General features: G+C 39.8%; 1 protein-coding gene across 1 annotated transcript; it reads left to right on the forward strand.

The window, feature by feature from the left end:
• Window positions 1–15532: 15532 nt before the first annotated feature.
• LOC106608540 (putative C-type lectin domain family 20 member A) lies at window positions 15533–19079 on the forward strand. The gene is made up of 6 exons (XM_082977248.1): window positions 15533–15750; window positions 15844–15981; window positions 16260–16628; window positions 16826–17179; window positions 17290–17522; window positions 18567–19079. The coding sequence occupies exons 2-6, from the start codon at window positions 15945–15947 to the stop codon at window positions 18723–18725; spliced, it is 1152 nt and encodes a 383-aa protein (XP_082833374.1). The 5' UTR covers window positions 15533–15750; window positions 15844–15944; the 3' UTR covers window positions 18726–19079.
• Window positions 19080–22499: the final 3420 nt, after the last annotated feature.

The following is a 22499-nucleotide window of genomic DNA, read 5'->3' on the forward strand; positions in this document are numbered from 1 at the left end:
CTGTGAAGAGAATAATGATTCATGACAGACATTTTATCCAGCAACCGTTCACCCCCAACCACACTCATCTATGCACCTTTGCACTTTGTACACCAAATTGTGCAACCAAACACACATGTAAACACAGACACACACACACACACACACACACACACACACACACACACACACACACACACACACACACACACACACAGACACACACACACAGACACACACAGACACACACACACACACACACACACACACACACATCTTGAACTGACCTGAGATTAGGAGGGTGAGGTACAAAGAAGTTTCCATCAGTGTGAAATTCAAAGGAAATATGATTAAAGTATTGAACAGAGACTCCTACACTCAGTTTAGAGTTGTGTTCCAAGAGGTTTGAAAATGTACCATTACATCTGAAATGTAACCAGAATGATTGGAAAAGAAACTGGGTTACATACATTTCTCTACATTAATGCTAAAATTATTATACATTTTATAAATGGCCTCACCTGTTGTTTGTAGGAAACTCTGTCTCACTCCATCTATCTTGCTCTCTCCAGCTCTCTCTCCTTCTGTGTGTCTGTCCCCCCCTGCTTGGCCCTAAATACGTCTTAAACTGATACCCATTGATTTGAATTTGTTTTTCATATTCTTTGTTTCCAAAAAGGAGTATGCAAAAAGGAGTAGACATTCTCATCAAGTTATTATCTTACTCAAACAAACATTTAACATATATCACTATGGCAACAGGGTTGGACAAAGCCAGGGACACCAGCTGAGCATTTTGTGAAAGTTTAGAAACAGTTTTTTTGAAGGAAGAATTCATGAAAATAAATGTATTCTAATTAGTCACAGTACCAACTGAACCTGGGTCGTCAGCTCACCTCAAAACTGTCTTATCCCACTGAGCCATGGCACAAGCTCGGATCGTCACCAGTTACCATAGCCACAGTCATAAACCCTGCCAATTTCTATCATTTCTCTTATTAAAATCAGATTTTAACCCTAACCTTAACCACACTGCCAACCTTATGCCTAACCTTAACCTTAAACAAGGCAACAGTAAACATGTCATCCCCCCTTTGGGCCCATTGAGATATCACTTGACTAACACATTTCATTTAATTACTACAGCTCTGGCCTCGTGACAATCAGTGTACTTTTTTAAATGCCAGATCTCTTTGGCAAGATGCGCCATTCACCCAAGTTTTGTCAAAGCCATTACTGTCTGAGATATCACGTGTGACTAACGTACAAACGGACGGACCGACGGAGACATATCCACGTTCCCTCCTCGATTTCATCATGTGGGAGTGGGACAATTAAGACCAAAAAGCAAATTTTAGTTTTTTGAATTTCGATTATATAGACAATTTGGAATGTAGCTGTGGTAACTAGTGTCAACCATAAGCTTGGGAAGCTGACTCAAGTCTCCAGGTTTCAGGCATGGTTCCCCGAACCACCTCTGGATATGGTCTGTTGTGAGAGAAAAATCACGTATTTCCCTGATTTGTTTAATATTAATAGATAACAATTCATATCCTTAACAATAGTAGAGTCATTTCTTCTTCTGAAAAAGGATGGTTCATCTCTTCCATGTTCACTCCCCGTAGCTGGTCTAGGCGCTGGTCTAGGCGTGTTGTCAAGGACATGGGATAGAGATAAACTTGAGGAACAGATACACCTGTATTGTTTCCAATGAGTAACCTAGTCACACGGCAAAAGACAAAGAGCCTCTGAGAAGTGAGTACAGTTCTTCAGCTCATCCTGTTCTTTTACTATCTTCCAAGGGCCCAGCTGTGGGGAAATAGAGGAGAACGGAGGCTAGCTTGGTAGAGAAACAAGTAAACGGAACTGCAGTTATCACTTGTCTGGTATTTTTTTGTTTAACCTTTATTTAACTAGGCAAGTCAATTAAGAAGAAATTCTTATTTACAATGACGGCCTACCCGGGGTACAGTGGGTTAACTGCCTTGTTCAGGGGCAGAACTACATATTTTTACCATGTCAGCTCAGGGATACAATCCAGCAACCTTTTGGTTACTGGCCCTACACCAACAGTAAATATCATAACCCAGCAGTAAATATCCTAACCCAACAGTAAATATCATAACCCAACATTAAATATCATAACCCAACAGTAAATATCATAACCAAGTAGTAAATATTATAACCAACAGTAAATATCATAACCCAACAGTAAATATCATAACCAACAGTAAATATTATAACCAACAGTAAATATCATAACCCAACAGTAAATATCATAACCAGCAGTAAATATAATAACCAACAGTAAATATTATAACCAACAGTAAATATTATAACCCAACAGTAAATATCATAACCCAACAGTAAATATCATAACCAACAGTAAATATCATAACCCAACAGTAAATATCATAACCAACAGTAAATATCATAACCCAGCAGTAAATATCATAACCCAACAGTAAATATCATAACCAACAGTAAATATCATAACCCAACAGTAAATATCATAACCAACAGTAAATATCATAACCCAGCAGTAAATATCATAACCCAACAGTAAATATCATAACCAACAGTAAATATCATAACCCAACAGTAAATATCATAACCAACAGTAAATATCATAACCCAGCAGTAAATATCATAACCAACAGTAAATATCATAACCCAGCAGTAAATATCATAACCCAACAGTAAATATCATAACCAACAGTAAATATCATAACCCAACAGTAAATATCATAACCCAACAGTAAATATCATAACCAACAGTAAATATCATAACCCAACAGTAAATATCATAACCCAACAGTAAATATCATAACCCAACAGTAAATATCATAACCAACAGTAAATATCATAACCCAACAGTAAATATCATAACCCAACAGTAAATATTATAACCAACAGTAAATATCATAACCAACAGTAAATATCATAACCCAACAGTAAATATCATAACCCAACAGTAAATATCATAACCAACAGTAAATATCATAACCCAACAGTAAATATCATAACCAACAGTAAATATCATAACCAACAGTAAATATCATAACCCAACAGTAAATATAATAACCCAACAGTAAATATCATAACCCAACAGTAAATATCATAACCAACAGTAAATATCATAACCCAACAGTAAATATCATAACCCAACAGTAAATATCATAACCCACAGTAAATATAATAACCAACAGTAAATATCATAACCAACAGTAAATATCATAACCCAACAGTAAATATCATAACCAACAGTAAATATCATAACCAACAGTAAATATCATAACCAACAGTAAATATCATAACCAACAGTAAATATCATAACCAACAGTAAATATCATAACCAACAGTAAATATCATAACCAACAGTAAATATTATAACCAACAGTAAATATCATAACCAACAGTAAATATCATAACCCAACAGTAAATATCATAACCCAACAGTAAATATCATAACCCACAGTAAATATAATAACCCAGCAGTAAATATCATAACCCAACAGTAAATATAATAACCAACAGTAAATATCATAACCCAACAGTAAATATCATAACCAACAGTAAATATCATAACCAACAGTAAATATTATAACCCAACAGTAAATATCATAACCCAACAGTAAATATCATAACCAACAGTAAATATCATAACCAACAGTAAATATCATAACCCAACAGTAAATATCATAACCCAACAGTAAATATAATAACCCAGCAGTAAATATCATAACCCAACAGTAAATATCATAACCAACAGTAAATATCATAACCCAGCAGTAAATATCATAACCCAACAGTAAATATCATAACCAACAGTAAATATCATAACCAACAGTAAATCTCATAACCAAGTAGTAAATATCATAACCCAACAGTAAATATCATAACCCAACAGTAAATATCATAACCCAACAGTAAATATCATAACCCAACAGTAAATATCATAACCAACAGTAAATATCATAACCCAACAGTAAATATCATAACCCAACAGTAAATATCATAACCCAACAGTAAATATCATAACCAACAGTAAATATCATAACCCAACAGTAAATATCATAACCAACAGTAAATATAACAACCCAACAGTAAATATCATAACCAACAGTAAATATCATAACCCAACAGTAAATATCATAACCAACAGTAAATATTATAACCAACAGTAAATATCATAACCAACAGTAAATATCATAACCCAACAGTAAATATCATAACCCAACAGTAAATATCATAACCCAACAGTAAATATCATAACCCAGCAGTAAATATCATAACCAACAGTAAATATCATAACCCAGCAGTAAATATCATAACCCAACAGTAAATATCATAACCCAACAGTAAATATAATAACCAACAGTAAATATCATAACCAACAGTAAATATCATAACCAACAGTAAATATCATAACCCAGCAGTAAATATCATAACCCAGCAGTAAATATCATAACCCAGCAGTAAATATCATAACCCAGCAGTAAATATCATAACCAACAGTAAATATCATAACCCAACAGTAAATATCATAACCCAACAGTAAATATCATAACCCAACAGTAAATATCATAACCCAACAGTAAATATCATAACCAACAGTAAATATCATAACCCAGCAGTAAATATCATAACCAACAGTAAATATCATAACCAACAGTAAATATCATAACCCAACAGTAAATATCATAACCCAACAGTAAATATCATAACCCAACAGTAAATATCATAACCAACAGTAAATATCATAACCCAACAGTAAATATCATAACCCAACAGTAAATATCATAACCAACAGTAAATATCATAACCCAACAGTAAATATCATAACCCAACAGTAAATATCATAACCAACAGTAAATATCATAACCCAACAGTAAATATCATAATCCAACAGTAAATATCATAACCCAACAGTAAATATCATAACCCAACAGTAAATATCATAACCCAACAGTAAATATCATAACCAACAGTAAATATCATAACCCAACAGTAAATATAATAACCAACAGTAAATATCATAACCCAGCAGTAAATATCATAACCAACAGTAAATATCATAACCCAACAGTAAATATCATAACCAACAGTAAATATCATAACCAACAGTAAATATCATAACCAACAGTAAATATTATAACCAACAGTAAATCTCATAACCAACAGTAAATATCATAACCCAACAGTAAATATCATAACCCAGCAGTAAATATCATAACCAACAGTAAATATCATAACCCAGCAGTAAATATCATAACCCAACAGTAAATATCATAACCAACAGTAAATATCATAACCCAACAGTAAATATCATAACCAACAGTAAATATCATAACCAACAGTAAATATCATAACCAACAGTAAATATCATAACCAACAGTAAATATCATAACCCAGCAGTAAATATCATAACCAACAGTAAATATCATAACCCAACAGTAAATATCATAACCCAACAGTAAATATCATAACCAACAGTAAATATCATAACCCAGCAGTAAATATCATAACCCAACAGTAAATATTATAACCAAGTAGTAAATATCATAACCCAACAGTAAATATCATAACCAACAGTAAATATCATAACCCAACAGTAAATATCATAACCCAGCAGTAAATATCATAACCCAACAGTAAATATTATAACCAAGTAGTAAATATTATAACCAACAGTAAATATCATAACCAACAGTAAATATCATAACCCAGCAGTAAATATCATAACCAACAGTAAATATCATAACCCAACAGTAAATATCATAACCCAACAGTAAATATCATAATCCAACAGTAAATATCATAACCAACAGTAAATATCATAACCAACAGTAAATATCATAACCCAACAGTAAATATCATAACCAACAGTAAATATAATAACCAACAGTAAATATCATAATCCAACAGTAAATATCATAACCAACAGTAAATATCATAACCCAACAGTAAATATCATAATCAGCTCCCCTGACCAGCACTACTTCCTTTAAATTAGCAGTAAATAACATTCACCCACTGCAACTGTAATGATGAAATATGCTCTCTCTCCATCCCCCCATCTCTCTCCCTCTCCCTCTCTCTCTTTTTTTCTCTCTCGTCTGGTCCCTCTTTAATTAGGACCCTCTCCATCCCTTTCACGCTCTCTTCATCTGTTCCTCTCTCTGTGTTCTCCCTCTCTTTTTTTCTCCATCTCTCTCAGAAAGACGTGGGTGTCTGTATAGCTCGCTGTGATGGCTTAGCTATGTACTCAGAATATTGAAAAATGTGCTTTCTCCGTAAAGCTATTTTAAATCCAGGAGTAGTCTATCTATAATTCTTTAAATAATTCTTATATATTTTGTCAACGTTTATGATGAGTATTTTTGTAAATTGATGTGCACATTAACCGGAGGTTTTGGTGGGAATACATTTTCTGAACATCACGCGCCAATGTAAAATGCTGTTTTTGGAGAAAAACATGAACTTTATCGAACAAAACATACATGTATTGTGTAACATAATGTCCTAGGAGTGTCATCTGATGAAGATCATCAAAGGTTAGTGCTTCATTTAGCTGTGTTTTGGGTTTTATTGACACATGTCCTTGCTTGGAAAATGGCTGTGTGATTATTGTTGTCTATGTACTCTCCTAACATAATCTAATGTTTTGCTTTCACTGTAAAGCCTTTTTGAAATAGGACTATGTGGTTACATCAAGGAGAAGTGTATCTTTAAAATGGTGTAAAATAGTTGTATGTTTGAGAAAGTTGAATTATGACATTGTTGTTTTTGAATTTGCCGCCCTGATATTTCACTGGCTGTGTCCCACGTAGCGTCCCACATACCCCTGAAAAGTTAAGAAAAGTGTATTTCCCATCTCTTCCTTTGATTCTGCTATATTACTAAATGATGAAGACACCTCCCTATTGTGCAGGCCACAATGAAGCTTTTCAGATTGTGTGTTTGTGTGTGCGTGCGTGTATGCACGTGTGTTTGCCTGCTGGCCTGCCAGTCTGCCAGCCTTCATGTGTGCGTTTGCATGTGAGTGTCTATGAGGTTTTTCTAAGGAGATGGAAAAGGCTCTTTCCACACAGTTCCGAGCCAGACAGTGAGCCACCATGTTGGAAATCAACCAAAACTAACAAGACAATCATTTAGGTGCTTGTACATTAAAAACTTCCAAGACATCCCCTAAATCCTCCTGAAAAGTCTTATTCATGTCAACTTTCTTTTTCAGTCCAATGTGCTTTATTTTACCATGGGCAACCAGTGAGGTGGCATTTATTCATGATTCCAAGCCATTTACAGAAAATGAATAATTTAAGGTAAGAACGGACACCTCTCTCTCACCAGAGAGCCTAGTGACTCCTTGCACCTACCCAGATGTTGTCTACAGAAGGTGGCATTGTACTGTGGTTGTGACGTAACATGGAAGGTGGTGGAAGGCTACTTTGTCATTTGCGTATGCTAAGCAACTGTATGCTAACGTGGCTTTAGTGACACGCATACTGTAGCATTGCCCTGTTCTTTGTTCAAGCTCAAAACCTGCCTGGCCCCATTCAATACTCAGAAATTCAGGCCCTGCCCGGCCTGAGCCCGTCTGGTTTGGGATGAAAATGAAAACTCTATTCCTGATCCCATTCCATTTACAGAAACTGAATAATTTAAGGAAGAACAGAAACCTCTCTCTCACCAGAGAGACTACCAGCAAACATGACACCATTAGCCCCATGTGGGTATTTGCCCACAAGCCCTAACCAGCCAAACACAGGTTATCCCACACCAAGCCCAGCACAGGCTACCCCACACCAAGCCTACATGTGAAATGCTTACTTACAAGCCCTTAACCTACAATGTAGTTCAAGAAAGAGTTAAGAAAATATTTATTAAATAAAACAAAAGTAACTAAATAAAATAACAATACCGAGGTCACATACAGGGGGTACCGGTACCGAATCAATGTGTGGGGGTACAGGTTAGTCGGGGTAGTTTGTACATGTAGGTAGGGGTAAAGTGACTATGCATAGATAATAAACAGCGAGTAGCAGCAGTGTAAAAACAAAGGGGGGTGGGGGGGGGGGGGTGGGGGGACATAGTCCGGGTGGCCATTTGATGAATTGTTCAGCAGTATTATGGCTTGGGGGTAGAAGCTGTTAAGTAAACTTTTGGACCTAGACTTGGCGCTCCGGTACCATACAGAAATCCATCCAACTGACAGGTGTGGCATATCAAGAAACTGATCAAACAGCATGATCATTACACAGGCGCATCTTATGCTCGGGACAATAAAAAGCCACTCTAAAATGTGCAGTTTTATCACACAACACAATGCCACAGATGTCTGAAGTTTAAGGGAGCGTGCAATTGGCATGCTGACTGCAGGAATGTCCACCAGCCCTGTTGCCAGAGAATTGAATGTTATTTTCTCTACCATAAGCCGCCTCCAACATAGTTTAAGAGAATTTGGCAGTACGTCCAACCGGCCTCACAACCGTTGACCATGTGTAACCATGCCAACCCAGAACTTCCACATCCGGCTTCTTCACCTGCGGGATTGTCTGATGTAACAGTGTAGGCTCCGTCCCTCTCTTCGCCCCAACCTGGGCTTGAACCAGGGACCCTTGCACACATCAACAACTGACACCCACGAAGCATCGTTACCCACAAAAGCCACGGCCCTTGCAACACAAAGGGAACAATCACTTCAGGTCTCAGAGCGAGTGACGTCACTGATTGAAACGCTATTAGCGCGCACCACCACTAACTAGCCATTTCACATCGGTTACACTCACCCCCCTTTTGACCTCCTCCTTTTCCGCAGCAACCAATGATCCGGGTCAACAGCATCAATGTAACAGTGTAGGTTCCGTCCCTCTCTTCACCCCAACCTGGGCTCGAACCAGGGACCCTTGCACACATCAACAACTGACACCCACGAAGCATCGTTACCCATCGCGCCACAAAAGCCGCGGCCCTTGCAACGCAAGGGGAACAACCACTTCAGGTCGCAGAGCGAGTGACGTCACTGATTGAAACGCTATTAGCGCGCACCACCGCTAACTAACTAGCCATTTCACATCGGTTACACTGACACCAGTCACCTGGACAGCTGATGAAACTGTAGTTGGCAGAACTGAAGAATTTCTACACAAACTGTCAGAAACAATCTCAGGTAAGCTCATCTTCATGCTCTTCGTCCTCACCAGGGTATCAACTTCACTGCAGTTCGGCGTCGTAACCAATCTCAGTTGGCAAATGCTCACCTTCGATGGCCACTGGTACGCTGGAGAGGGATGCTTTTCACGGATGAATCCCGGTTTAAACTGTACCGGGCAGATGGCAGACAGCGTGTTGGTGTAGCTGAGGCAAGCGGTTCCCTGATGTCAACATTGTGAACAGAGTGCTCCATGGTGGCGGTGGGGTTATGACATGAGCAGGCATAAGCTAGGACAATGAACACAATTGCATTTTATCTATGGCAATACTGTGATGAGATCCTGGAGGCCCATTGTCATGCCATTCATCTACCGCCAACACCTCATGTTTCAGCATGATAATGCACAGGCACGAGTAGCAAGGATCTGTACACAATTCCTGGAAGCTGAAAATGTCCCAGTTCTTTTATGGCTTGCATACTCACCAGACATGTCACCTATTGAGCATGTTTGGGATGCTCTGGATCGACGTGTACGACAGTGTGTTCTAGTTCCCACCAATATCCACCAACTTCGCACAGCCATTTAAGAGCAGTGGGACAACATTCCACAGGCCACAATCAACAACCTGATCAACTATGTGAAGGATATATGTCTCGCTGCCTGAGCCAAATTGTGGTCACACCAGATACTGACTAGTTTTCTGATCCATGCCCCTACCTTTTTTTTAAGGCATCTGTGACAAATAGATACATATCTGTATTCCCGAGTCGTGAAATCCAAAGATTAGGGCCTAATGAATTTATTTAAATTGACTGATTTTCTTCTTTCAAATCAAATTCGAATCAAATTTATTTATAAAGCCCTTCTTACATCAGCTGATGTCAAAGTGCTGTACAAAAACTTATTTGAACTGTAAGTCAGTAAAATCTTTGAAATTGCTGCATGTTGCTCAGTGTAGTTTCAGTATTTACTGTATATATATATGATAGCAACAACTTGGTTGTTTTTGTGATACAATGTAACAGGAAGTCAATCCAAAAGAGTGGGCTGATTTCAGACCAAGTGAAGACTGCCCTTGGGGCCACCTGCCCTGGGGCCAATATGGAGATGCTGAGCAAAGGTGAATCACCCCAACGTGGGCATGTGTGCTGGAAAAAGATGGTCTTATTTCAGACAAAGTGAGGTCTGATACGGGCTGCCCTCACTAGATACGGGCTGCCCTCACTAGATACGGGCTGCCCTCACTAGATACGGGCTGCCCTCACTAGATACGGGCTGCCCTCACAGGGAAGAGATGGGAAAAACACTTTTCTTAAGTCACTAATGAAATAAACGAGTAAGAAATTCAGACAGCAGCTGAATCTGACTAAACCTGAAAAGGACAGAATTAAAAGATAATGTAACACTTTTGGGTGACCAATTACTGAGCAATTATTTAGAGGACATCAAAACTACAAACAAAACACAGGAATTGATTGAATTTGAATCTGATTAAACGGTGTATTGTCAGATACATGATAACCTCCAAATAAGAAACCATATAAGTGTTTTTGTCAGGTAACATCCAACATAAGAGAGTTTGTTGTGAATAGGTGTATCTGCATGTTACTTGCATACTACTCTGTGTGTGTGTGTGTGTGTGTGTGTGTGTGTGTGTGTGTGTGTGTGTGTGTGTGTGTGTGTGTGTGTGTGTGTGTGTGTGTGTGTGTGTGTGTGGTGTGTGTGTGTGTGTCTGAATAAGTGAGTGAGTGTGTTTGCATCTGCTACTTGTGTGTTGGTGCATTACACATCCAGTGTGTGTGGCTGTCTGATTGGTATTGAGTCTGTTCCTGTTTTTATGTTCCTTCGGTGCATGTCATATCCTGCTCTCCAGTCAAACCACAAAGCAACTCTCAAAGCACTAAGGAATCCCATTCATTTCCAGTAGTGACATCATTTAGGTGATTTAGGGCCCTAAGCATTGACCCCATGAGAACCTGCTCATCTCACTCCTACCTGCCTCTCAACCTCCCCATGTTCAGCTACAGACCTGTAAAAACCAGTAACAAAGGGATGGAGAATTTGATACGATGCTGTTGATATAGCTTTTATAGTCATTCAATACAAAGTAGTAGTTGAACATAGAAAGTAGAACTCTCTCTCAATTCAGTTCAATGTGCTTTATCAGTATGATGTACACATTGCCAAAGCTTACTTTGGATATTTACAATATTAACATAATTAATAATAATAATCAATATTGTCAGTGGGACTACAGTGACAACAATAATCAAGGATCAAAATAACCACACATTGAACAATAACAATAAGCATAGAGGACATGTGCAGGTTGGTTGGTCTGTCAGACACTGTCCCTCATCTTATGGCAGGCAGCAATGTAGTGCGCTGCCAACCCACAGCGCTCTGCGTCCTGCCCCAACAGGACGGGTAGCCTATTGTCATCAGAGAGGTCTTTGAAACCTTGAATAAGGGTTTCAAATTTGGGGAAATGACACTTAATTGTTTTATATTTTTGACCTTTGTCACGAATTGCAGCTCTGTGTCAGGTTCTGCTGTGGTACAGTGGTTGCACAGCCTTTCCTCTACAGGGACCCAGGTTTTCCTGTGTCTACCCTTCTCAATGGCAAGGCTGTGCTCACTGAGCCTGTACTTTGTCAATTTTCTTCTTAGGTTTTGATCAATAACCATGGTTAAATAGTTAGCCACAGTGTACTGTCGATTTAGGGCCAGATAGAACTGAATATTGTTTTGTGCTTGTGTTTCCCAGTAGGTAATGTAGTTTTGTTTTGACTGTGTTGTAATTTGGTTGATTGGATGTTCTGATCCTGAGGCTTCAGTGTGTTCGTTTAACAGGTTTGTGAACCAGCTGAATGAGGGGACTCTCATTTGCTCTGCTCTTGGAATTGCAGGGCTTCGTAATGATATGAGATGGGGTCACTGTATTTGAGATGTTTCTAAAACTTAATTTCTCTTTGAGTTTTTATTATTAGTGGATATTGGCCTAATTCTGCCCTGCGTGCATTGTTTGTAGCTTTAATCTGGATCTCTCCATCTATCCATATGCTGTATGTTCCTTCACTAACTTTATGCAAACTATTTCGGCCTCAATGGAAGAGATCATGGTAATAGAAACCTGAAAGGGCCTTTTGTACTTTACGGACAGCGATGCTCACCACTAAATGTGATAAGAGACTAGCACCAACAGTAGCAGTATAGATAGAGTATTGGGGTCATGACCTCCATAAACCCATTTACAAGCTATTTATTATTACAGAAAATGTTGTATTGCTGTCCTTGTGGGAACCAAATCCAAAATCCCATTTTCCCTAAGCCCTAACCCTAAATCCAACCCTAACCTTAACCCTTAACCTAACCCTATGCCTAACCCCAAACACTGAAACTATACCTAACCGTATTTGTATTTATGTGTATTTATTAACGATCCCAAATAGCTGCTGCTACTCTTCCTGGGGTCCAGCAACATAACCCCAAACCTTAATTATAACCCTAATTGTAACCCTAACCCTAGACCTAACCCCTAAGCCTAAAATAGCTTTTTTCCACGTGGGGACTGGCAAAATGTCCCCACCTACCTACATTATCCAAGTTTAACTATCCTTGTGAGGACTTCTGGTTCCCACAAGGATAGTTAAACAAAAAAAACACAGAACTGGACTGAAATAGAAGAGTGAATGAGTGTAGCACTATTAAATGACATAAACAAACAGGGGCAATGTGAGATGAAGATGCCACGTCTTTCTGAGAGAGATGGAGAGGGAGAAAAAGAGAGAGGGAGAACACAGAGGGACATATAAAGAGTGTGTGAAAGGGAAGGAGAGGGACATAAATAAAGAGGGACCAGATGAGAGAGAACGAAAGTGAGAGTGTGGGAGCGAGAGAGAGAGTATGGAGAAACGGAGCATATTTCATCAGTACAGATGCAGTGGGTGAATGTTATTTACTGCTAATATAGGGGGAGCAGTGCTGGTCAGGGAGCTGAGACCAGGGCCGCTGGGTTCCTGCCTGTCTCTGTGGTGTACCTCCAGTCCTGTTCCAGTCAAGTGTCTTTACCTGGGAGTGTCAAACTCAATTTAGGCCACATTCACTCACCCTCCCCCTTTCCCCCCTTCCCTTCTCCCAACTCTATGCCCCGCCACCACTTTCGGTCAACTTACCTCATATACCCCACTCTCTCTTTCTCCCTCTGTTTTAAAGCCAGTTTCCTACAATTCTACACGTTTGGAAATCTGCAGTTTTGTAGCTCATTTCATACAATCCACACATTTTGTTGCATTTTAAAATCGAATTAAAGCTAAGATAAAGGTGCATTGAATATGAAAAAGGCACTGGATCATGAGCTGTCTAGTGTGCTATATGAACTAATGAAGTAGGCAGTGACATGGTGCATATATAATGGTGCATATAGCCATACAAGCACAGTGACATGGTGCATATATAATTGTGCATATAGCCATAGAAGCACAGTGACATGGTGCATATATAATGGTGCATATATAATGGTTCATATAGCCATGGAAGCACAGTGACAGGGTGCATATATAATGGTTCATATAGCCATGGAAGCACAGTGACAGGGTGCATATATAATGGTGCATATATAATGGTTCATATAGCCATGGAAGCACAGTGACATGGTGCATATATAATGGTGCATATATAATGGTTCATATAGCCATGGAAGCACAGTGACAGGGTGCATATATAATGGTTCATATAGCCATGGAAGCACAGTGACAGGGTGCATATATAATGGTGCATATATAATGGTTCATATAGCCATAGAAGCAATGACATGGTTCATATATAATGGTGCATATAGTGATAGAAGCACAGTGACATACTGTATGCCTCAGTGCAGACATATTTGTGGCTTTCAGTTAGTTCTTTTTGGCCACCCATCCCATGAGAGTGAATAGCAGATGTTTTGGCAGTGTTGGAGGTGGAACTGCATTAGAGCCATCAAATCCGTGAGCAAATCCGTGATCATTGTCAGGAAGCCCCACCCACACCACTGGGGTCAGAAAATCAGAGATAGCCTACACGTTCTATGTAAACATAATGACCTCAATTTGAAAATCATTCAACAAAATAATGAGGGGTTCTATCATCATAATGAAGGTGTAGATTACATCTCACATTCCAGTGTTCCTAATGGAGGTGTAGATTACATCTCACATTCCAGTGTTCCTAATGGAGGTGTAGATTACATCTCACATTCCAGTGTTCCTAATGGAGGTGTAGATTACATCTCACATTCCAGTGTTCCTAATGGAGGTGTAGATTACATCTCACATTCCAGTGTTCCTAATGGAGGTGTAGATTACATCTCACATTCCAGTGTTCCTAATGGAGGTGTAGATTACATCTCACATTCCAGTGTTCCTAATGGAGGTGTAGATTACATCTCACATTCCAGTGTTCCTAATGGAGGTGTAGATTACATCTCACATTCCAGTGTTCCTAATGGAGGTGTAGATTACATCTCACATTCCAGTGTTCCTATTGGAGGTGTAGATTACATCTCACATTCCAGTGTTCCTAATGGAGGTGTAGATTACATCTCACATTCCAGTGTTCCTAATGGAGGTGTAGATTACATCTCACATTGCAGTGTTCAAATGTATAAACAAGGCTGCATTGGATTTCTGTTAATGCGACTCCGTGCAGCCAATGACAATGTCGGCTATTGGTATAATGCCTGGAGCTAAGTTTTGATTTGACAGCTCTAACCCAGTTCCACCTCCGACACAGCACAGACCATATCCGACCGTGCCTGAGAACATAATTAAATCGGGGAAGAAATGTGGATCAGTCTCTTTCGGTCATTTAATTCGTACGTTAGTCACACGCGATATATCAGACAGCACTGGCCCGGCATTGACTTAACTTGGGGGAATGATTGGTCTTGCCAGTGAGATCTGGCATTTAATGAATTACACTGATTGACCCAAGCTGGGAGCTATAGTAATTAACTAAAATGTGTTAGTCATGTGATATCTCATTTGGTCCAATGGGGGGCACTGCATCATTCGTGTGGGATGAAAAGTTGACTTTTGACTTGTTTAAGGTTAGGCTTAGACATAAGGTTGGCAGTGTGGTTAAGGTTAGGGTTAAAATCAGATATTAATAGAGAAATTGTCAGAGTTTCTGACTGTGGCTATGGTAACTGGTGACGATCCGAGCTTGTGCTATGGCTCAGTGGGCTAATACAGTTTTGAGGTGAGCTGACGACCTAGGTTCAGTTGGTACTGTGACTAATTAGAATACATTTATTTTCATGAATTCTTCCTTCAAAAAAACTGTTTCTAAACTTTGACAAAATGCTCAGCTGGTGTCCCTGGCTTTGTCCAACCCTGTTGCCATAGTGATATATGTTACGTGCCACCTGTTTGTTTGAGTAAGATAATAACTTGATGAGAATGTCTACTCCTTTTTGCATACCCCTATTTGGAAACATGAATAGCAAATGATCATTATGGTATCAGTTTAAGACGTATTTAGGGCCAAGCAGGGAGGGACAGACACACAGAAGGAGAGAGAGCTGGAGAGAGCAAGATAGATGGAGCGAGACAGAGTTTCCTACAAACAACAGGTGAGGCCATTTTAAAATGTATAGTAATTTTAGCATTAATGTAGAGAAATGTATGTAACCCAGTTTTTTCTAATCATTCTGGTTACATTTCAGATGTAATGGTACATTTTCAAACCTCTTGGAACACAACTCTAAACTGAGTGTAGGAGTCTCTGTTCAATACTTTAATCATATTTCCTTTGAATTTCACACTGATGGAAACTTCTTTGTACCTCACCCTCCTAATCTCAGGTCAGTTCAAGATGTGAGTTTGTGTGTGTGTGCGCCACGGTGTGTGTGTGTGTGTGTGTGTGTGTGTGTGTGTGTGTGTGTGTGTGTGTGTGTGTGTGTGTGTGTGTGTGTGTGTGTGTGTGTGTGTGTGTGTGTGGTGTGTGTGTGTGTGTGTGTGTGTGTGTGTGTGTGTTTGCACACTAAGGTGTACTGTATGTTAACAGATCCATAGATGGTGTGGTTGGGGGTGAGAAGTTGATGGAGAAAATGTCCCTCATTAATCATTATTCTGTTAACAGGATTCTACACACCTTCCTCATGTCTTCATCAGTATCACCTCATTACCAACTATATGAACTGGACTGATGCCCAGAGTTACTGCAGAGAGAAATATACTGATCTGGCTACAGTAGATGACATGGAGGACCTGAACAGGCTGATTACCAGTGGCAGTGTTTATGATTGGTTCTGGATCGGACTGAAGAAGGGAGACTCCTTGAAGTGGCACTGGTCTCTGGCAGACAGATGTTTCTACAGAGAGGGGGAGACTGAGTTCAGAAACTGGGACACAGGGATGCCACAAAATGGCAACTGTGCTTTCATGAGTACAGCTGGGCTGTGGAACAACACCTCCTGTGATGACCAGCATCACTTCATCTGTTATGATGGTGAGTGTTTACATACTAATGATGAAGCCTGTTCTAAGTGCTGGGGCTGCCATTGAGCTGAAACAGACTCATGATAGCTTTAAGTTGTTAATCAGTTATTGATCTGTTATCAAATCAATGACAACATGTACTATAGATGATCAGTAGATGATATTTCACTGGATATTTGTATTGATTATTACATTTGACTTTTGCAGGAAAACAAGACACCAACCTGACATATGTCTTAATTCAGGAGAACAAGACCTGGAGAGATGCTCAGAGTTACTGCAGACAGCATCACACAGACCTGGTCAGTGTGAGGAACCAGACTGAGAACACAGAGATAGATCAGAAGATATCACTGAGGGGACTTCCTGTGTGGATCGGTCTGTTTCTAGACTCCTGGATATGGTCAGACCAGAGTGACTCCTCATTCAGAAACTGGTGGCCAGTAAGGCATTCAACAGATCAGAGATACAACTGTACTTGGATGTCTACTGATCCCTCTACTTATTATACTAAATGGATAAGTAGTCCCTGTGACAACTACGAGCCTTTCATCTGCCATGGTAAGTTACCATATTCTCCACCTAATCTACCTGATATTATGATGACAGGAGAACTCTAATGTTGCCCCCATGATTCACTACTGTCATTGTGGGATTTTATTATCTTGTAGGCCCAGCTGTGGAGACCACGACTGGCCCGCTGCCCACATCAACAAACACAAGCACGACTTTCTCACCAACCACACCCACAATCACAATAATGACCAAGACTGAAGAAACAGGTGGAAGAGACTCTGAAGAGACTCTTCAACTGAAGAGACAGGTGGTGAGAGTGAAGATGACACAAAGAGATCAACATCTGAACCTCAGAGATCCTTCTGTTCAGGACGCCATCTTACAAGAGGTGAGTTTCACCCTGTTCATGAAGAACCAACTCATTAATAATACAAACTGTACAGACCTCTTTTCTGGTCTGGGTCCTAGTCTGTTATGGGTGACCCTCGTCTCTGATCTGGGTTCTAGTCTGTTGTGGATGGTCTCCTCTCTGATCTGGGTCCTAGTCTGTTGTGGATGACTTCCTAGTCTGTTGTGGATGACCTCCTCTCTGGTCTGGGTCCTAGTCTGTTGTGGATGGCCTCCTCTCTGGTCTGGGTCCCAGTCTATTGTGGATGGTCTCCTCTCTGATCTGGGTCCTAGTCTGTTGTGGATGACCTCTTCTCTGGTCTGGGTTCGAGTCTGTTGTGGATGGTCTCCTCTCTGGTCTGAGTCCCAGTCTGTTGTAGATCCCCTCCTCTCTGATCTGGGTCCAAGTCTGTTGTGGATGACCTCCTCTCTGGTCTGCGTCCTAGTCTGTTGTGGATGACCTCCTCTCTGGTCTGGGTCCTAGTCTGTTGTGGATGACCTCCTCTCTGGTCTGAGACCTAGTCTGTTGTGGATGACCTCCTCTCTGGTCTGAGACCTAGTCTGTTGTGGATGACCTCCTCTCTGGTCTGGGCCCTAGTCTGTTGTGGATGACCTCCTCTCTGGTCTGAGACCTAGTCTGTTGTGGATGACCTCCTCTCTGGTCTGGGTCCTAGTCTGTTGTGGATGACCTCCTCTCTGGTCTGAGACCTAGTCTGTTGTGGATGACCTCCTCTCTGGTCTGGGCCTAGTCTGTAGATCACCTTTTCTCCTGACCGTGACCTCGCTCTCTGTGGGTGTCTCAGGGAGAGTGGGATATGCAAAAAACACATTTCCAATTCACACATGCATATTAAAACACGCAACAATATCTAACAAGTAATTTAACAATTCCACAACAACTACCTAATACACACACATCTAAGTAAATTGATGGAATAAGAATATGTACATATACATTTATGGATGGGCCATGACCGACCAGTATAGACGAGATGCAATAGATGCTATAAAAGTGTGGTCTCTGTGTGTCTTTGTGTTTCTCCAGATAAGGAACAAGCTGAAGGATCAGGGGTTACCTGCAGACACCAAAGTGACATGGAAAAAGCAGCCTGATGGGAAGGTCTTCCACAAGGAGGAAGAGGAGTCTCCTAATAAAGAAGAGGAGGAGAAGAAGATGAAGAAGATGACAAAGAGAGAACTCTAATTATGTTAAATGTTCTCCTAACATTTCTCTTTATATTTACATTAATAATCTGTACTGGTCGAGATTGTCCCAGTTTAACTGAAACAGGTCTTTATCTGAGATACAGAATATTGTTTTATCATATATTAATTTTGTTTTACTCTATATTAATACTGTTGTATCATCTATTCATAGTTGTATAATATATTAATATTGTTTTACAATAGTATGTGATTTTAAGTTTCAAATCTTTAACATCAATCATTGTTTGAATCTCTTTTGTTAGTTTATATATTAGAACCTAGTTTTTCTTCAACTGTAGACTTGATGGTTCATTTGGAATGTTAATAAATAACATGATGTGTGGTAGTGAGAGATGCTCTTTTTCCTCAGTCATTATAGACACTATTCAGACTTGAGATCTGATCACTGGAATTTATGTGCATTGACATGAATGACTCAGGTGAAAGTCCCAGTTGCAACCACAGATCTCATGTCAGATTACCATCCTAACAGCTCTGTATTTCTGTACTGGAAGTGCATTTAGATTTAAAGAAATAATCTCTCATTCATCAACAAGGTTTTATTTTAATCAAAATGTTCATTTTTGATGACCCAGTAAAAAAATCTCTCTTAGTGATTCCTTGCATGTAAACACAGTCGCTATGAATTTACAGGTGCCATTGCAATTGTGGTCATCACACCACAGTTTTTGGTTGTGATGTAGCAATGCTTCCATGGAAGGCTACTTTGTTTCTCGTTTGCCTATGCTAAACAACTGTTCACTGACATGTGCTTTAATGACGCACATAGCCTACCGTAGCATTGGCCTGTTGTTCTTTATTGAGCTTTGCCGTTGCTATTTTTTACTATAAGTTGTTGGGTTTGTGGTGTACTAGCACCTACGGTTTACTGTTGTCCGGTAGTGTCACTAAGATACCGGTAGAGATAGGAAGTTACAGTACCAGGAAGTGAATAAGAGTATTGTTGGAAACTGACTAAATTACTTGAAAGTTTTAGTATGTTTAAAACTATACAGTGCATTTGGAAAGTATTCGGACCCTTTGACTTTTTCAACCAAAAAAATACGTTACAGCCTTATTCTAAAATGGATTCCATTTTTGAAATTATCAGCAATCTACACACAATACCCCATAATGACAATGTGAAAACAGGTTTTTAGAAATGTTTGCAAATGTATAACAACTAAAAACAGAAATAGCTTATTTACATAGAGTACCAGTCAAAAGTTTGGATATACCTACTCATTCAAGTTTTTATTTTGTATATTTTCTCTGGGTATTAAAAATAAAGTGCATAGATTGCTAAGATTTTTTTTTTTTATCCATTTCAGAATAAGGGTGTAATGTAACAAAATGTGGAAAAGTCAAGAGGTCTAGCAGTGGTAAGTAATGTGTTATGGGTTAGATTGAATGATTTATGTGCAAATGTATTTGTGGCCAGAGGCAAAGTACAAAGGGGGCCTGTTTCTGAAACTAGTGGACTGCGGCAGGCTGCAAGAATGTGCATTTGTTAATCTCAAGGTTTCTCCTGACTGATAAGAAGACTGGAAGATGTGTGGAGGAGTACAATGTTTCTGGGCTGGAACTGGGACGATGACACCACATGCCTAGCAACAGAGATGTATTGGCTGTATAGATTTTGGATTCTACCTTGAAATATACTTATACTTATGGTGTGTAGTAGTATAGCAACATGGTGTATAGTAGCATGGTGTGTAGTAGAGTGGCATGGTGTATAGTAATATTGTAGCATGGTGTGTGGTAGTATAGTAGCATGGTGTGTAGTAGTATAGTAGCACAGTGTGTAGTAGTATTGTAGCATGGTGTGTAGTAGTATAGTAGCATGGTGTATAGTAGCATGGCCTGTAGTAGAGTGGCACGGTGTGTAGTAATATTGTAGCATGGTGGGTGGTAGTATAGTAGCATGGTGTATAGTAGCATGGTGTGTAGTAGTGTTGTAGCACGGTGTGTAGTAGTGTTGTAGCACGGTGTGTAGTAATATTGTAGCACGGTGTGTAGTAGTATAGCAGCACGGTGTGTAGTAGTATAGCAGCACGGTGTGTAGTAGAGTGGCATGATGTGTAGTAGTGTTGTAGCACAGTGTGTAGTAGTATAGCAGCACGGTGTGTAGTAGTATAGCAGCACGGTGTGTAGTATTGTAGCATGGTGTGTAGTAGTTTAGCATGGTGTGTAGTACTGTAACACGGTGTGTAGTACTGTAGCATGGTGTGTAGTAGTAGAGTAGCACGGTGTGTAGTACTATAACACGGTGTGCAGTATTGTAGCACGGTGTGTAGTAGTATAGTAGCATGGTGCGTAGTACTGTAGTATGATGTGTAATACTGTAGCATGGTGTGTAGTAGTAGAGTAGCACAGTGTGTAGTACTGTAACATGGTGTGTAGCATGGTGTGTAGTAATGTAACATGGTGTGTAGTAGTTTAGCATGGTGTGTAGTAGTTTAGCATGGTGTGTAGTAGTATAGCAGCACGGTGTGTAGTAGTTTAGCATGGTGTGTAGTAGTATAGTAGCACAGTGTGTAGTAGTATAGTAGCACGTCTGTAGTAGTTTAGCAGCACAGTGTGTAGTAGTATTGTAGCACAGTGTGTAGTAGTATAGTAGCACGGTGTGTAGTAGTTTAGCATGGTGTGTAGTAGTATAGCATGGTGTGTAGTAGTACAGAACGGTGTGTAGTAGTGTAGAACATGTGTTGATTTGCAGCATGGTGTGTAGCATTGTAGCATGGTATGTAGGAGTTTAGCATGGTGTGTAGTAGTGTAGTATGGTGTGTAGTAGTATTGTAGCATGGTGTGTAGTAGTATAGTAGCATGGTGTATAGTAGCAGGGCCTGTAGTAGAGTGGCACGGTGTGTAGTAATATTGTAGCATGGTGGGTGGTAGTATAGTAGCATGGTGTATAGCAGCAAGGTGTGTAGTAGTATAGCAGCACGGTGTGTAGTAGAGTGGCATGGTATGTAGTCGTGTTGTAGCACGGTGTGTAGTAGTATAGCAGCACGGTGTGTAGTAGAGTGGCATGGTGTGTAGTAGTATAGTAGCATGGTGTATAGCAGCATGGTGTGTAGTAGTATAGCAGCACGGTGTGTAGTAGAGTGGCATGGTGTGTAGTAGTGTTGTAGCACGGTGTGTGTAGTATAGTAGCATGGTGTGTAGTACTGTAGCATGGTGTGTAGTAGTAGAGTAGCACAGTGTGTAGTACTGTAACATGGTGTGTAGCATGGTGTGTAGTAGTTTAGCATGGTGTGTAGTAGAGTGGGATGTTGTGTAGTAGTGTTGTAGCACGGTGTGTAGTAGTGTAGTAGCACGGTGTGTAGTAGTGTAGTAGCACAGTGTGTAGTAGTTTAGCATGGTGTGTAGTAGTGTAGCATGGTGTGTAGTAGTTTAGCATGGTGTGTAGTAGTGTAGCATATGTGGAGTAGTATAGTAGCATGGTGTGTAGTAGTTTAGCATGGTGTGTAGTAGTTTAGCATGGTGTGTAGTAGTTTAGCATGGTGTGTAGTAGTGTAGTATGTGTGGAGTAGTATAGTAGCATGGTGTGTAGTAGTATTGTAGCATGGTCTGTAGTAGAGTGGCACGGTGTGTAGTAATATTGTAGCATGGTGTGTAGTAGTATAGCAGAGTGGTGTGTAGTAGAGTGGCATGGTGTGTAGTAGTGTTGTAGCACGGTGTGTGGTAGTATAGCAGCACGGTGTGTAGTAGTATAGTAGCACGGTGTGTAGTATTTTAGCATGGTGTGTAGTAGTGTAACACGATGTGT

Source organism: Salmo salar, chromosome 07 (assembly GCF_965601325.2).
Source record: "Salmo salar chromosome 07, fSalSal1, whole genome shotgun sequence".
Taxonomy (NCBI): domain Eukaryota; kingdom Metazoa; phylum Chordata; class Actinopteri; order Salmoniformes; family Salmonidae; genus Salmo; species Salmo salar.

Bases quoted from the DNA above. Each gene is read 5' to 3' on its own strand.
- LOC106608540 (XM_082977248.1), top strand. From the start codon at position 15,945: ATGGAAACTTCTTTGTACCTCACCCTCCTAATCTCAG. The intron at 16,629-16,825 runs GTGAGTGTTTAC...TGACTTTTGCAG, and splicing joins TCACTTCATCTGTTATGATG to GAAAACAAGACACCAACCTG. The intron at 17,523-18,566 runs GTGAGTTTCACC...GTGTTTCTCCAG, and splicing joins AGGACGCCATCTTACAAGAG to ATAAGGAACAAGCTGAAGGA.